At 43.7% G+C, this 16,144-nt stretch overlaps 1 protein-coding gene across 2 annotated transcripts in view; it reads left to right on the forward strand.

Annotated features, from left to right (window-relative positions):
* Window positions 1–16,144, forward strand: part of STARD13 (StAR related lipid transfer domain containing 13) — a 147,246-nt gene that overhangs the window by 17,393 nt on the left and 113,709 nt on the right. Inside the window, exon 1 of one of the 2 annotated variants that reach the window (XM_075490774.1) lies at window positions 8,277–8,585. The exons of the other annotated variant lie outside the window; for it this stretch is intronic. Within the exon in view, the coding sequence (XP_075346889.1) occupies window positions 8,417–8,585 (169 nt within the window). The 5' untranslated portion in view covers window positions 8,277–8,416. Of the gene's footprint in view, window positions 1–8,276; window positions 8,586–16,144 lie in introns of those variants that run through there. 2 annotated transcript variants of the gene reach the window in all.

Below are 16,144 nucleotides of genomic sequence, written 5' to 3' on the forward strand. Positions count from 1 at the left end.
ATTTATAAAATCCGATAACATGCCTTTAATAATATATTGGGAAATCTGTGGCATTCAACAAGTTTAGGCAATAAGTGTCTCATCTGAAGGAACCCACTACAGGGGTAGGACCATTTTGAAGGGTATTTATTTTCTCCTTGGTTCATGCACTTACAGTAGACTTTAGCCTGCCTCCAGTGGACTGATATTGCTTGTAAGGAAAATGAAACTGCCTACAAAATTATATTTCCTTTTTTTTACATATATGTACCAAAGTAGTTAAGCAAGGCAAAGATTACTGTTAGCAGTAAGGAAATCGGTACAGAGACAGGTTATACAACTTCCTTGAAGTCTTACAGCAAGTCACTGCCAGGTAGTCCTGTGCCCTAACCGTTGTGTCAGTCTACCTCACTGGACTAGAGACTGAAATCATGAAATGAATATTTATTGACTTCAGTGAGCCTGGAGAATTTGATGTTCCCATGCACCAGTCCCATGCTGTTGTGTTTGAACTAGTGTTGCCAAGAGCTATTCTGTTCTGTCTTGTTGGTTTTTTTTTTAATTTTTACAAAATCTAACTTTGGCGTTGTCTCTCTAGCACAGAGACAAAAAAACCCTCTCTCAAAACCTGAATATTTCCTCTCTTGCCCATTTCATCACCATGGTACTGGAGTCCTGTTGAAAAGAAAATAAATAGCGAAGCCCTCACATGAAGTCTGCGAAGGCATGAACCTTCAGCTGAGACAGGAATGTTTGTCTGTAGTTCAGAGTGGCACCAGTAGTAGGGTTGTGTAGGGATTTACAATGCATTTGGATAACGTAAGAAACTAAGTTTATCTAAACACTTTCTTATGTTATCACTGTGTTATCCAAACACTTTGTTAGTGAGACTGGGAGATGAGGATATGTGTTAGCCCACCACCACTTAAATATATTTACACAGTTCCTGTGGGTTTAGTTTTTGGAACTTGGGTATAGATTTAGCAGATGGAGTTGCACTAAGGGTATGGAAACTACTTTTAGCTCATTCCTGTCATAATACTCTCCGAATGCTTTGGCAGAAGATGTCTGCCATCTGAAATGTCTTCCTCTCTTTTGACTTCTGTTTTGACCTTTATTTATTATCCAACTTTTTTTTTTTTAATTTACTGTTGAGAACCACTGTCTTTAGGGACTTCACACTGCGGGATGCTGGCTATTCTGGGCTTGGGAAGAGTTCAGCTAAGGCCAGTGGAGTCTATATTCATATGCTGGTGTGGTTTGACTGAGAAAAAATGTGATGTTTAAAACTGAACAGGAGTGAGACCATAACGCCTAAATTAGCAGCCAGGCACTGGACGAAACAACTGACCCCTTGCAATGACTTTACCCACTGGCCAGGAGCGCCTGGTTCCTTCTAACCCCCCGGGAGAGCAGAAGGGACAGGAAGGTCACATCCTCTGAGCCGGTCATTGCGGCCAACAGGCCACCGGCTTACACTTTACTAGCAAATGTGCCAAGAGGGCACGGAGAGGTTGTGTCCAGGGAAATACTGGCTATTGCGCAGGCTCCAGCCACCAACCACAGGAATGGATATTTTGATGCATTTATGCACTAGCAATGCTGTTAGGATCCCACTTTTATCCAGTCCACGGGGTGGGTGCAGGCTGGTTAGCTCACCTAAGAATACAGACCAGCCACTCCAGGTCAGACCACAGCTCCATTCAACCCAGTATCATGCGTCGGCCAGCGAGCAGTTGCAACTATTTTGGGAAAAATATAACACTGGGATAAGCATGTAGTGATGCTGTATACGTTATATATCTTACCTGTGTTCATGTGGTTCAGGGAGGTCATGAGTCACGAGCTGGAATTTTGTGCTTAATGGCCCTTGCTGGATTTCTCTTTTAGGAGTTTACCTAATCTTTTTTTTAAGTCTTCTAACTTCTGGCAGCCACAGCATCCCCTGACAATGACTTCCAGGGGTCAGCTATGCAAATATGAAGAAATGTTTATGTTCATTTGTTTCAAACCTGCCCCACGATCATTTCACTTACTGTTCCCAACTTCATTCACTGTGAGAAAAGACCCCAGCACTGCCAAGTTGTGGGCAGATCTTTGTAAGAGCATAATGGTGTTAGCTGATTTGCTCTCAGTTAGTTTTCTAAAAAGTTTTAAAATCCTCTTTGCTTTTTTTGTACCTACTGAGCACTTGTATTGGATTTTCATAAACCTGTCCAAGATCTGTTTCCTCAGTGATAATAGCTCCATTAAATCCCATCACTGTGCACTGTGTACTTTTAGGGTGGTTTTTCTCCGGTACCTTTATCAGCACAAAAGCTACAGTTTTAATGCCTTCTCAATCAACATTGTAAGAACCTTCAGTGCTTCCAACCAATTTCTGTTTTGACTTCCAGACTAATATGGTATTGTCATTACATTTTGCCACCTCACTTCTCAGTTTTAATAAAATCATGTATGGATGGTGGACAAAACAGGTTCCAGCGCTAATCTCTGTGGGACTCCACTGGGAACCTCACCCCATTGTGAACATGGAGTACTTATTACTACCTTTGTTTCCTCTCTTTAAGCAGCCATTAAGCCACAAGTGGCCTTTTCCTTTTTATCCCTGATAACTGAGTTTCTTTATCATCTCATGGTAGAGGATCTTGAAGGAGCCTTTTTCAAATCTGTTACGATTAATTTTGTTGACTTGACATCCCTGAGCCCCTCTACGGGAGGACTGATGTGAGGAATCACTTCAGCTTTCTTGCCATGACCCTCATCTTTTTGGCTTTTCGCATGCGTCCTTATTTCTGTAAGTTTACCTGGCTTGCTGGTGGAGCACTTACTGCTCTTTTCCCTCTGCCATCCTCTGTGCCCAGAAACACACTACTCTTGTACTGAGCCTGCATATCATTTCTAATCCTCTGCTTGTATTAGAGCTGCCTTCTGTAGTTTGGCCAGGCCACTAATGCTTCTGTAATCAGGAGGTACATTTTATACCAGTACTAACCACTAAACATGTGGGTCTTAAAATGCAAATGGATAATCCTCTGACGCTGGAATGGCAAGACTAGAACAGAGGAAAAAGGTATAATGTACTAGTCAGAAGCCTCGTCTCCTGGTTTGAAGTTTGTCAGGGGTGTCTCTAAGCCTGTCTTTCATGCATAAGAAGCAGCCTCACTTAGCAGTATTCATTTTTGAAACGTGCTATCAGACAGTTGACATAGCAGCTGACTTGCCTCCAGAACACATCAGTATCCGGCTTTCCAGTGAAACGATCCTCTGTTGTACTGCTGTGCAGCTATTAGCTGCTTCCATCTTGCTTCCCGCGATGTTGACATCTCGCATAAACTGTTTTCCTTTTGCCCCAGTCCGATTCCTGGCAGCCCCAGACAAGCCGCGGAGCCTCGGCGCCCCGGCACGGCCTCAGGAAGACGGTCGAAGTGCCGCTGAGCCAGAGGGAAGCATTTCTGGCTGCTCTGGAGACCCTGCTGTTTCATGCCCTGTATAAATGAGTTTGCAGCCTGTAGTAATCCCAGCTCAGCTCTCAAACAAACATCTGCGTTCAAACATAAAACATTTTTCCTAAACAACAGGCAATGAACTTCTGCTTTTAGAAGTCCCAGTCCCAGAGACAGGGTTCAAAACACGTGAAGTAAGTGAAAGCCTCATCGTAAACACAGCTTTGGGTTCCCTGCATATTACCTTTTTCTCTTCCTAAATTTGAGAAAGGAGGAATTGCCTGCTGTTAACACATGAGATGCTGTGCAGGCATCTGTAAAGGCAGATACAGGTAAGAAATATAAGATGTGTGGATAGCATAGGGATAAGATATGTGGGTAGGACTCCAATATAGGGTATATTGCATATATAGGATATTGGAGTTTTGGCCATAATCCAGCAAACTGAACTATTCTTCTACCTGCAGAATTATAGAGGGGAATCCAGAGATCAACAAGTTAAAAGCAGACGCCTGATTTTTTTCTTCTGTGACTTGAAAACAAGAGTTTCCGGCTTCTTCTAACTACATGTCACTAATGTTAATAACAACTGTGCTCCTCCAGTGGTTAGGAAGCTGTGGTGTTCTCATAGCACCAGTGCTTTCAAATGAAGAGAAGCCATCAAGTTGCCATTTAATTTTAGATACGATATAACAAGATAAGTGCAACTAACAATAAAAGGGAAATGGGTCATGGCTGGAAGATCAAGTGGCTGATTACTGTGTGAGAACTGCAGGTTCAATCCAAGCCCGAAGAACTCAGTGCCACATACGACATCGTGGACCTGTCTCACAGTTATTTAGGAGGGGTGAATCATAAGACATGAGTAAGCAGTCCTGGTTTTTATATATATACATGTGTGTGTGTGTGAATACAAGTGGGAAAGTGCTGTTCATCTCAATTTACCCTCACCTACCCCACTGCCTGTAGCATTGCCTCATGTCTATGTGAGTAATACTCTAAGGCCAAGGTGGTGCATAGAAACTCACACTGTTGTTGTGCTCAGAAAAGCTAGTCATAAGTGGATAGTTCATTATCAGATATATTTTAGCATTTCTAGAGTACACCGTGCTGTTCTCTCCAGTTGATTACGGCACCCCGCTCTCAGTGAAATGGAAGCAGATCTCAAGTACTGCCTTGTGATACTTCAGTATATATGGATAGCCCTGGGGCAGGTTTTTTCTGCAAATAGTTTACTCTTTCCCTCTCACACCAACTGCAACTTCAGGGAGAAAACGTAGAAGAGAGACATAAAAATCAATTAACAGAAAATCAAGTGTTGCAGTTGTGCCTATGAATGTATACAGAGAAGAGTAGCATCCTTGAGTTGACTTTGTCAATTATACTAATAAACACTGTGCAGGTGTCAGCAGTGCTGTGCTTTGGTAATAAACGTTTAAGTGAAACTTCCTGATCTTCCAGAAAATTTCCGTATCCATCAAATCACTATCTGTCATGTTAGATGTCTAGCTGTGACACGTAGGTATTACAGTATAGATATAAGCGCGGACATTTCTGATTCAGGTTTAAAATCGCTAATCCCAGCTCTGGTTTTATGAAGGAATCTCCATTCCTGTGTGGATCAGTCACGACATGGGAACGTGGGGTTCAGTTTCCATCTCGTGGGCTGTGCTGCTGTCGTGACAGGCAGCAATTTCAGGTGTGTGCTGGAGCTCCCCTGCAGCCTTTGTAAAATGCACAGGGAAGCTTTCATCTTGAAGGGCTTTTATGAGATGCATTAGCATGAAGTTCAATGTTGCTCTATTAACTATTCCAGAAACAGTCTGTAGACTGAGACTGAAATACTAATTAGCACTCTTATATAACAGCTTCGGCTTCTGTAGTACTTTCTGTCTGAAAAACTGACGGCCAAAGGGGTTTCCTCATTTGAATGACGCATTTTTGAAAATAAGCAGTGAGTGTCAAGGCAGTCACCGAACGAGGAGACAGTCATTTTAGAAGTATGCAACGAGGACTACTTCTTTCCTCCACCGTGCACAACTTCAAGCACAGGAGGTTTCAAACGAGCACCACAAGACCAGCTAACTCTTGTTGTTTCTTGTTTTATTTGACTACTATGTAAGTGCTGGACCGGAGCCAAAGAATTCAGCCTCAGCAGAGGCAGTGCTCGGCAGCGCCGAGCCTGGAGCAGCCCTCTGGCTCTGAAGTTGTGTTTGGACCCTCGTGTCCGGGAGGAAGGGAAAGTCATCGCCCTGCAACGGAGGCTCCTCATTCTGCCCTTCGTGACCGCTGAGATGTGCTGCTGGGGAAGCTGGGAGGGCAGCTCTGCCCTGTCCCTTACCCGCTGGCGGGGACGTGGGAAGGGTGGGCAGGCACAGAGGCACTGGGGCTGGTGCTTTGCTCTCTGTTACAAGCATATAACCAGGCTTGTTGAGCCCTTAATGGACTTGTTCCCTAGCCAATACCTTACTCAGGCTCTTGCCTTGGGTTTTGTTTCTTTGGGCTGGCTTTTGAAGCATTAGATTTCTATTAAACGGCTTCCTAGTCTTTGGAAATATTGCAAGGAAGAATACAGAATCCCATTAGCTGAAAAAGTCAATGCATTTTCCAACAGAAAAAGAAATCCCTATGAACATTTAAACAGAGTGCTATGAAATGTTAATAATTGCTTTGTCCACTAGCAGTAGCATTTTGTAAGTAGAATTAGATCAAAGGACTGTAGATTAATCAAACAAAAATTTCCCTGCATGGTGGTAATGTCTCTTTGGATAAATACCATGCACATCATTGACATTCGGGAGTCTCTGGGATATTTATTCTTCAAAGGACAGCAGCTGAGTGACTGACACTGACTTGGCAAGGTGGGGTGGGAATGGAAACCATCCCTTCCCTTCTGCTCAGGCGCTCTCCACTCACACCTGTGCGGCAATCCTGCCTCTCCGCTTTGCACAGCAAGGCAGGGAGGAGACTGGTCATTCCCGCTCCCTGGCTGCCAGTGGCCAGCCCTGTTTGGGAGTATAGATGGTAGTGGTGCCACCTCTTTTGTCTTGAGTTTGAAGTCCCTGCTGGGAGTCTCAGAGAAGACCATACAGCCACACCGGGAGCAAAAAACCAGCAAGTACAGGACTTGTGCGTGCTGTGGATGGTAATAACAGGTAATGGAGGCTCTCAGTCTAGAGCATTCATTTTAAATTTCTAGTACCCAGAATTATATTTCTCCATTTTACAGCACTGCAGAAGTCCCACGTCGATTAGGAATAAAATTCATAAGGTATAATGAGAACAGATTGCATCGCAGTAAAACCTTGCCCTCAGGGGTTTGCACAGAGTGAAATTTTAATGAGTAATTGTGAATGAGACAACTGTCCTTTCCCCCCTCACATTTAGGTGGCTACCTCTGCCCTTGCAAGCTAGCCTGACCCTGTCCTTTGCGAGCAGACGGGTCCCAGGCAATGCCACTCCACGGCCCTGCCCTGGTGGGCAGCCTCACCCAGGAGGGGGTGGGCTCCGTCGTACAAAGGCGCGTTGTGACATATTGTTGGCCTCAAGGCTGGAGAAGAGGACGCAGACAATAATGTCACTGCAGGCAGATGTCCAAGTGGAGTCCGGGGAGGTCAAGAGCCCCCATGGGTTGGGATGGGGGTTGAGCCCCTTCTGCCCGGGGCTTGCAGCCACTCCAGCAGCGCTGTCGGCTCCCCGTCCCCCAGCTTGACACTGGCCTCATAGGAAGGGGCATGGATTTGGGAGGTGGCAGCATGGTTCCTGAGCTGTGCAGGACCCGTGCTGCCTGGCCACACCGCTGCCTCCCCTCTGCCTTCCCCTGCCCTGCTGCCTGCACATGGGTTTCGGCAGGAGCCCGTTTAGCCGAGTGGTTGGAAGAGCCTTCTGAGTTGCCGTCGTTTCCAGTTTTGTGATCCTGTGAAATTGATCTCCAGGGCTGTGAAATTGCTTCCCGTGGGCCAGCGGTGCTTGTATCAGAAACTGTCTTGATCACAAAACTCCCTGGCAAGAGCTCTGCTCCCTTAGAAATCAGCTCATGCTAGGGGTTTATTAAACCAAAATATTGGTATTTTAAAATGTAATGGAAACTTATATGACAGGCATACTAGGAGGGCATTTTCAGTATATTTTTACTCAGATTTGCTGCCCGCTTGCTGATAAAAATGGCAGTGTTCTGCTTCCATTTGATTACCTAAAGAAACAGCATGTTTTGCAAACTGAATGGTTGATATGTAAGACTGAATGAAAACAGATGCCCCTCTGTCTGTTAAAAAAACCCAAAAGATGTTATGGTGAGGAACGTGAAGAACAGAGAATCTCTCCATCCCCTTCCCCTCTTCCAGGCTGTGATCAGTTCTCGGTAACACTAATATTAGGGACTCCGGGGTTTTGTTTACTGCTGAGTGCCTGCTGCTAGGTGTTGCTGATTTTTTTTCATCCCAAGGGCTTCATTTGTTCCAGCGCTCCTTGTACCGTGCGGTTTTGGGGATTCAGACAGTCCTTCCGTAAACAGACTTCTTGGCAAAGAGGGGTATGATTTTTAGAAAACTAGCGGGGGCATCCTCTCCAGGGATGAGTCGAAAGCTGGGTGGCGTGGAGCAGAGGAGGAGGAGGTTTTCTGCAGCCCTGCGTACTCTAAGCCGGGAATTCCCGAGTGTCTTCAACTTCTTCCTCTTTGCTCTGGGGAGCGGCCGGTGCAGCCCCTCCGTGCCGGGTAAGCTCCGGGCGGCCGGGGGCTGCGGGGCTGGGGCCGGCTGGCTGTCCCGCTCCGCAGGCTCCACTTCCACGGGCTGGACTCGGAGCGATTGGCCCGCGCGGATCATGTGGGAGAAGCAGGAATCCTGAGTTGTAGCTTTTGGCACTCCTTTTTCTTTTAAAGCGCTTGCTCTTTCCAGCTCCCTGGGGCTTGTTGCCTCCCTCCTTTCATTACCCTGATTATAATCGGGAGTAGCCACAGCGGAGACGGACGGGGTGATTTTAAAGGAGCAGAGATGTTTAAGCAGGTGCCCAGGGCTTCGGGCACGGGTTGTTACTACCTAAACTCGGTGTCACCTGAGGGCCAGGAGATGTACTTGCGATTCGATCAAACTGCCAGGCGCCCTCCCTACAGGATGAGCAGGATCCTCGCCCGCCACCAGCTACTGACGAAAATTCAGCAAGGTGAGTTACTGGCAGAAGCTCTCCTTAGCCTGGCGTTGTCGCAGGCTCTGCAGGTCCCCTCTTTCGTATGAGAACAGGTCTTAGTGCCTCAGATTTCAGGCTCTTTTCCTGTCTCTAGCCTGAACTAATCTGGGTGGAGTCAGAGTTTGAAATAGTCATTCATACCTTTCTGTTGCTACACATGCACACGTACACCGAGAACCAAGAGACAAACACTAGTGCATGATGACCTATTTAACTAAATTATCTTTTAATCATAAACTATGCAGTAGCTTACGTGCTGAAGTTCGTCTTTTCCGACTGGCAGAGCAGTTACTGGCAGCGGTACATCTGCTCCGATTGCTACAGGTAAAATCTGCCCGCAGTAAAGCACAGAGAGAGAACAGTTGATCATCCAGTTAAAAACAAAGGCTGGAAGAAGGCAGCTGGGGTAACATCCTTCGGAAACAAGCACGTGTAACTGTCAGAGGATTAGAAAACTTGTCACATGTCCTTAAAAATAGTTGCTGACTTGGCTTTCTGCAGCTGCTTATGCAGTTATCTAGGCAGTCATTACAGATGTATTGATTTTGTTTTTCTGAATAATATATCTACGGCACTAAAGCTAAATGCAGATTGGCCTCAGAACAAATCCTTTGGCCTGTGTGTGCAATTTAAAATCATCTTCAGAATCCTTAATGCGAAGATAAAAAAATAAAAGCCAACTGTACGGATTTTTCCAGATTAAAAAGCAAATCAATACATAGTTTTGTATTGATCATAGTTTTGTATAGCATCCTGTTTCCCAGAATACCAGTTTCCAAAGTAGATGTGGTCCTACGTGCAGAAAAAGAGTATGTCATGTATTTGTCATGAAAAAAAAATCCTGAAGATCACAGTCACTTTCTTGACAGCTTGCAAAAAGATGTTTGATTCTGCTAACTAGGGACAGGCATAGAGTTAACATCGTTTACTGTCATATCTGGCAAGTATCACAGAAATTGGTGTGAGCTTCTGACCAGCAGCAGTTAAATGGAGTGGCTATTTCTGTGTGCTGCTTTCCAGAAAGATTCTTTATATCTGTGCTGTCAAGCTCTGGCAGAAGTACAGGGATATAGCAATGAAACTTTTATTGTGTTTATAAAGAAAACAATACATAATTCTTTGGCCAGCTTTTAAAAAAGATGAAAAAGATAGTTTCTGTGGCAATTAGGAAAACGCAGTTGTTTGCAAGGCGGTCTCAGGAACTGGTCGTGTTTGAAGGATACTGGTCCTCACTGCAGCTCTAGTTTCAGGAAGGATATTATGTCATTCTGTGTACCCAGTGTACAGCCTGGATTGAATGGAAAGAAAGGGTAATTGATTTCTCTCCAGGTTTATTTGAAAAAGTTTTGGGTGCAGTGCTAGTACCAGCTTAATTTTCAAGCAGCAGCTACAGATGAGGTGGATTAACACAACTCCTCTACCTGTCGTGGTGCTGTTTAATGTTCCCTCTTGTAACCTGTAACCTCTCAGATGCCTGGGACAGCCAGGGCTGCCAAAGCCACCCAGCGGTGCTGGGGCTTTCGAGAGGCTGCATGGTGGGACAGGGAGGAGTTTCCGAGCCGTAACTTTTCTGCCTGCAGCTTGTTGCATGGATGGTCAGTCTGTGGTGAATAACCTCTGCTGCTCTGCCACAGCTTTCCAACCTGTCCCACGCAGAGCTGTGGGAAATGATGTTTGTATAGCGCCTTGATGATGTGATAGATGTTACAGTTCACTATGTAAAATATTTCTGTATTTCGGATCACTAAGAATACATTGTTTATTCCTTCACTTCTTTTATCGATGGAAGGCTGGGGACAGAGTCCACTGGTAGTTGTCATTTCATTAGCAATAATGAAATCATGTGTGCAAATAGATGCTGATGTCTGTGTATGAGTCCATATGTAGGAATATACATATCTACTGGAAAATCATATGCAAGGTACACATTTTTTCTGCAGTGCCCCAACTACTGAATAATAATTTTGTTACAATAGCTGTGTTAGTTATACCAAAAAAGCTAAGTCTAGTGAAACCTCCAGTTCACTCTCTGAGACCCACCAGCGTAATGAGAAGGCTTTTAAGAGGGTTCCCTGGGTGAGCGTGTCTCCCTCTGTGCCTGCCTTATTCAGACTGTAAGCGGTGTGGGGGTACTGCAGTCAGTCCCAGCCCCAGTCCCAGCCCCAGCCCCAGAGGGTACTGGAAGGGTACGGTAATATGGATGGAGGAATCAGCCTTTCCCTTTAGAGGCGAGTGAGTTTTACCCCATTGGCAAGTGGGATTCGTTACTAATGGAGTGCCGCAGAGCAGCTTATCGAGAATGTATTGAAAAGACAATCAGGAGATGCAAGATGGAAACCAAAACTTGCTTTCAGTCACCTAGTTGAGTAAAGCATGTAAATCATTATTTAGTCTCATGAATTCGTATGTCCTTGAATCATACATTTTAAGGCCATTAAGACAAGCATTTGAATGCTGCTACCCCAATTCTTGTGTTAGCACATCCCCATCTAATCATTGTTTGAATTATAGCATATGTTTAGAAAAACATCCAGCCTGCATTTTAATATCACTGGAACAGTGAATCCTGCCTGTTTAATTGCTTTGCTGAAAACAGATCTGCCACATGTTTAAGTGCTAAGCTGCCTTGGGGCTTGTTTGAATACCTGCTCTCTACTTCTTGAGCAGATATTTTTCAGCTGCTGGTTTTCGAACTGGAGGCACCCACAGTAGGAAACACTGAAGCTTTTACATCAGGGATATTTTTCCTTAGTGAAAGGAATGATTTACAAATGTATACAATTTACAATGTATAGAGCAGTCAAAGCTTCCATTCCAGGATAGGAACGGGGTTCATTAATGCAGTGTAATACAAAGTGTTGCATATACTTCTATCTTTTCAGTCATTAGCTGCATGTACTATTCCAAACGATGCTAAATTACTCTATCATATTGTGCAACACAATGTTTTTTCCTCCTTTAAAAACACATTTGCTGAAGAAGCTTTCCTTTGTATTTTCCTTTGGTGTTAGTTAAAAATAAACTAAATGAATCATTAGAGGAATTATGCTATTTAATCATTTCTAAAAAGAAAACCACCACAAGGGAAATGAAAGGAACTAGACTGTTATTTTAATCAGATCATACTTTGAAAGTCCTAAATATTTAGTTTATGTACACCACCAACTCCTTGAGGCAGAATTATGTGGTGGCCTGCGAATGTGAGTAGTAATTATCTGTCTGATATTAAATAGGTATTTTCAAAATGTGATCTTTTGATGATTCCCTTTCCCCCATAGGCCCGTTAGTTTCCACGCTGAAGGGGACACATGCCTCAGCATAAAGGAACAGGGTGTAGCATGCTTGGTCTGAGGTATTTTTTCAAACTGTGTATGCAGTAACTGTTTGAAAATTCATTAATGATTACTCATGTTCTCTTTAAATAAATAAGGTGGTGACTTTCAAGAATTTACATTACATAGACTCATAGAATCATTTAGGTTGGAAAAGACCTTTTAAGATCATCAAGTCCAACCATTAACCTAGCACTGCCAAGTCCACCACTACACCATGTCCCTAAGCACCACATCTACAGGTCTTTTAAATACCTCCAGGGATGGTGACTCAACCACTTCCCTGGGCAGCCTGTTCCAATGCTTCACAACCCTTTCGGTGAAGAAATTTTTCCTACTATCCAGTCTAAACCTCCCCTGGCACAACTTGAGGCCATTTCCTCTTGACCTATTGCTTGTTACTTGGGAGAAGAGACCGACCCCCACCTCTCTACAACCTCCTTTCAGGTAGTTGTAGAGAGCGATAAGGTCTCCCCTCAGCCTCCTTTTCTCCAGGTTAAACAACCCCAGCTCCCTCAGCCGCTCCTCATCAGACTTGTGCTCCAGACCCTTCACCAGCTTCGTTGCCCTTCTCTGGACACGCTCCAGCACCTCAATGTCCCTCTTGTAGTGAGGGGCCCAAAACTGAACACAGGATTCGAGGTGCGGCCTCACCAGTGCCGAGTACAGGGGCACGATCACTTCCCTAGTCCTGCTGGCCACGCTATTTCTGATACAAGCCAGGGTGCTGTTGGCCTTCTTGGCCACCTGGGCACACTGCTGGCTCATATTCAGCCGGCTGTCAACCAACACCCCAAGGTCCTTTTCTGCTGGGCAGCTTTCCAGCCACTCTTCCCCCAAGCCTGTAGCGTTGCGTGAGGTTGTTATGACCATGACGACATGAGTCACGAAGTTGTTGTTTCTTTCAGAGTACATGGCTAAATTCAGTGGAGAACAGAAAATATAAAAAGTGCTGTAGGTAAAAAGAAATGAAGAATTAAGGCTATACTGTGAAAATGTTAGACTGAAATCGACTGTGCAGCGCAAGCAGAGTGTAAGTCAAGGTGAACAAAGCCACATCTGCCCCTGCACAGCTAGGCATTGCCCGTAAAGAAATGGCCCCATTCATCTACATTAGAATTAGATTCTTAGACTGCACTTTCAGTAAGAAAATAATATGAAGAAATAAATGAAAATAAGACAAATTCCTATTCTCAGTGAGTAAATTCCTGCCCACAGTGAGTAACGCTCTGTGATTTGTCTCAGTTCATGTCCACAGGCAAGAGCAGTTGAAGAGAATTGTTCAGTGGAGCGATCTCAAAGCACACTATAACTTCTCAAGGCAAACTCTCTGTTCAACATTCAGCAGATGTTTTATACTCTCATATGTTGCAAGTTCAGTTTTGATCTTTTATGAATACCGATACCTCTGTGTCACCTGCGTTTGTCTGATTTGAGTGAGCATTAGACGTACAAACAAATGCTCTTTTCTGTCTACAGTCTTCCCTTTGGAGTAGTTCAACATGTTTAAGTCTTCTCTTTTCTAAGCATGACTACATTTTGTGGAAAGTGTTACAGAGAGATGCGAGTGACTTTGCAAAAAAATTGTGCATTTTACGTGACTTTAGATTTCAACTGTTAATGTAAAGCAAACCAAGTATCAGCAATAGACAGCAATATACGTCCATACTCAAACAGAGAACTTGGAAGTCATGTAAGTGAAAATGTTGCAGTCATAGTCTGCATTAAAAAAGCCTGGATCACATTCTGGATGTGCACACAGATACGGAGTACTTGTCCATCCCTGGAGATGGGAAACGGGATATGATTATGTAATTAAAGACTGTGGTTTTGTTCAGACATACAAAGAGAACAAAATATGATTGTTCAGGCAACCTGAACCATAGCATTTCCCATGTTCTGGATGCTGGCCACTTTACCTACACCTCATTGTCTGAACCCAGGAAAGTAAAAGATTAACCAACAAGATTCATCCTTGGTGGTAATGATACAAACACCTCCCACTTAGGTCATCTCTGACCAGTGCCAGTGACCTACTGGCTCTTGAGCTTGTGGGGTCACTCCTGGCAGTAGCAGTTTGTAGTTTCCATTCAACCCCCGGTGCCTGCGCTTGCGGTGGCCCTGTGTCTGCGCTCCAGCCCAGGCACGCAGGAGAGGACAGGTCTGGGGCCGGGGTGGCCTGAGGCACCAGGAGGAACATCCTCAGCTGCAGAGCTGCCTTGCAGACCTCAGCTGGGACATGGTCCGTCACCCTCTCCGCTGCCACACACATGTGGGGCAGGCGTGTGCTCACAGCAGAGGGATCTTTGGGTCCGTTAAACAATATCAAGTCTTGACTAAGTGTGTGAAAACTGTTTCTTACAGTATCTGAAGGTCCATTAGAAACTGAGACCCTACGTCGCATGAAGCTTCTTCACCATCATCCTTCCTTCCTTACACAGTCTCTTTCCTCAAGTCCGTAGCCCTAAACTTGGAGAAACTAGATTTTTTCAATTAAATTGTAGGATTTCTTTAAAAATAATTTTTTTCTAAACTTGTACTCTGAAATGGTTGAAGTATTTGTGTGAAACTTTTACACAAAAACTGTGAACATCTTGAGGGGTATTCATAAACTCAAAGTGCCCTGAGGTATGTTTATAAAAGAAAAAAATAAAATAAATAGTAGTGCGAAAGATTGCAGTTCAGCTAATTAAAGTTTAACAAAGTTGTACTTCATAGACAACAGGACATTTAAAAGGGAGAGACCTTCACTGGAGCCATTACCTGGCAAAGAGGTTCCAAAGCTGAAATTATCAAGAATTATCTGTGTGGTATGTACCAAGAAATGGCCTGTGTGGTACTGCAGATCAGACTCGATGATACACACTGGTTCCTTCTGGCCTTACAACTTCACAGCCACTGAATGTCGGTGATACTTCTGCTGACACATGCAGGCTGGACACCAAGAAGGAAATCTTGGCTCTTCTTTTAAGTTAGGGGACTTTTGCTCTTGATTTCACTGAAAGCAGGATTTCAGCCAAGGTGAAATCTTAACTTGAGACATTTTTGTTTTGAAATTGTTTGTGGTGAAATGAACAGCTGTAGTTGTGCTATATATCTTCTGTATTGATCACTGAGGAGATTTTTAATTTTCACATTAACCCTATTGTATAATTAGAGCCAGTAATGTTAAAAGACATTTAATCCAATAAATGCAGGATGTATGCTCAATAAATGAATCATTAGTGTGATAATTATATTTTTTTTAGTTTGAATTTAGAAGAAGTAGTGCTAAGTCACTGGGGTATATAAAATGCTACATAACAGAAGTAAAACAGAAATTACTGACAAAAATAGATTAATTAAAAGAATCTGTACATAGCACTTTTGTTACTGGGAGACTCCTATGTCTGTATTTATACATAAATCCCTGAAAATAAAGTGCAGTATTTGTGCCCTGAGCACTGTAAGTGTTAATTAAAAAAATCTGCAGTTTTAGGTTCCAGCCAGATACTGTTTTTCTCTCTAGGCAATAGGTCCTTATGGGCTTTTTCTTCTCCATTTTGGTTCAAATGCAAACACTATGAAGTCATTGATAGCATCTTAGCCATAGTCATTGTTTTTATCTTACTTGTATCATACAATATTCTCAGACTTTAGTTGTATTTAAACAATTATATGAACTGTTTCATATAGGGCATCACATATATTTAGAATAGTGCCTAAGCCTCTAATGGAAGGGACTGAGAAAACTACAAGGTCCCTTGTAGTTAGGTTATTAGGTTATTAAAAAATTGTCCATAGTTGAGTTTGATACACCTTGCAATAGCTGCTTTTGAGGGTAAAATGCTGAATTATGTGGCCTGTGGGCTTGATCCAGTATATGCTAGTTGTGTAATTTCTTATTTATACTTATTTTACAGGTATTTGAATGTGGGCAAGTCAGTAAACCCTCATCTTCATGCCTCGTAAAATTCTCATGTCTGCGCTTTTGCTTAAAAACCTGTTGAGTTTCCCCTCAGGTTCAGTTCAACAGGTCAGCTGAGCTTACTAGAGCAAATCATCACAACACTAATTGCACACCATAATATAGTGGGGGAGAGGAGGGCTTGAGCACCTTGAGCTGGACTATTTAGAAGCTATTTAAGAGCAGACAGCAAGATTCAGAGGACTTGGGAGCATTATGGCTTAGCTGAAAAGAATGTGCGTGACTCAGTCTGAAAA

The sequence above is a fragment of the Mycteria americana genome, chromosome 1 (assembly GCF_035582795.1).
Source record: "Mycteria americana isolate JAX WOST 10 ecotype Jacksonville Zoo and Gardens chromosome 1, USCA_MyAme_1.0, whole genome shotgun sequence".
Classification (NCBI taxonomy): domain Eukaryota; kingdom Metazoa; phylum Chordata; class Aves; order Ciconiiformes; family Ciconiidae; genus Mycteria; species Mycteria americana.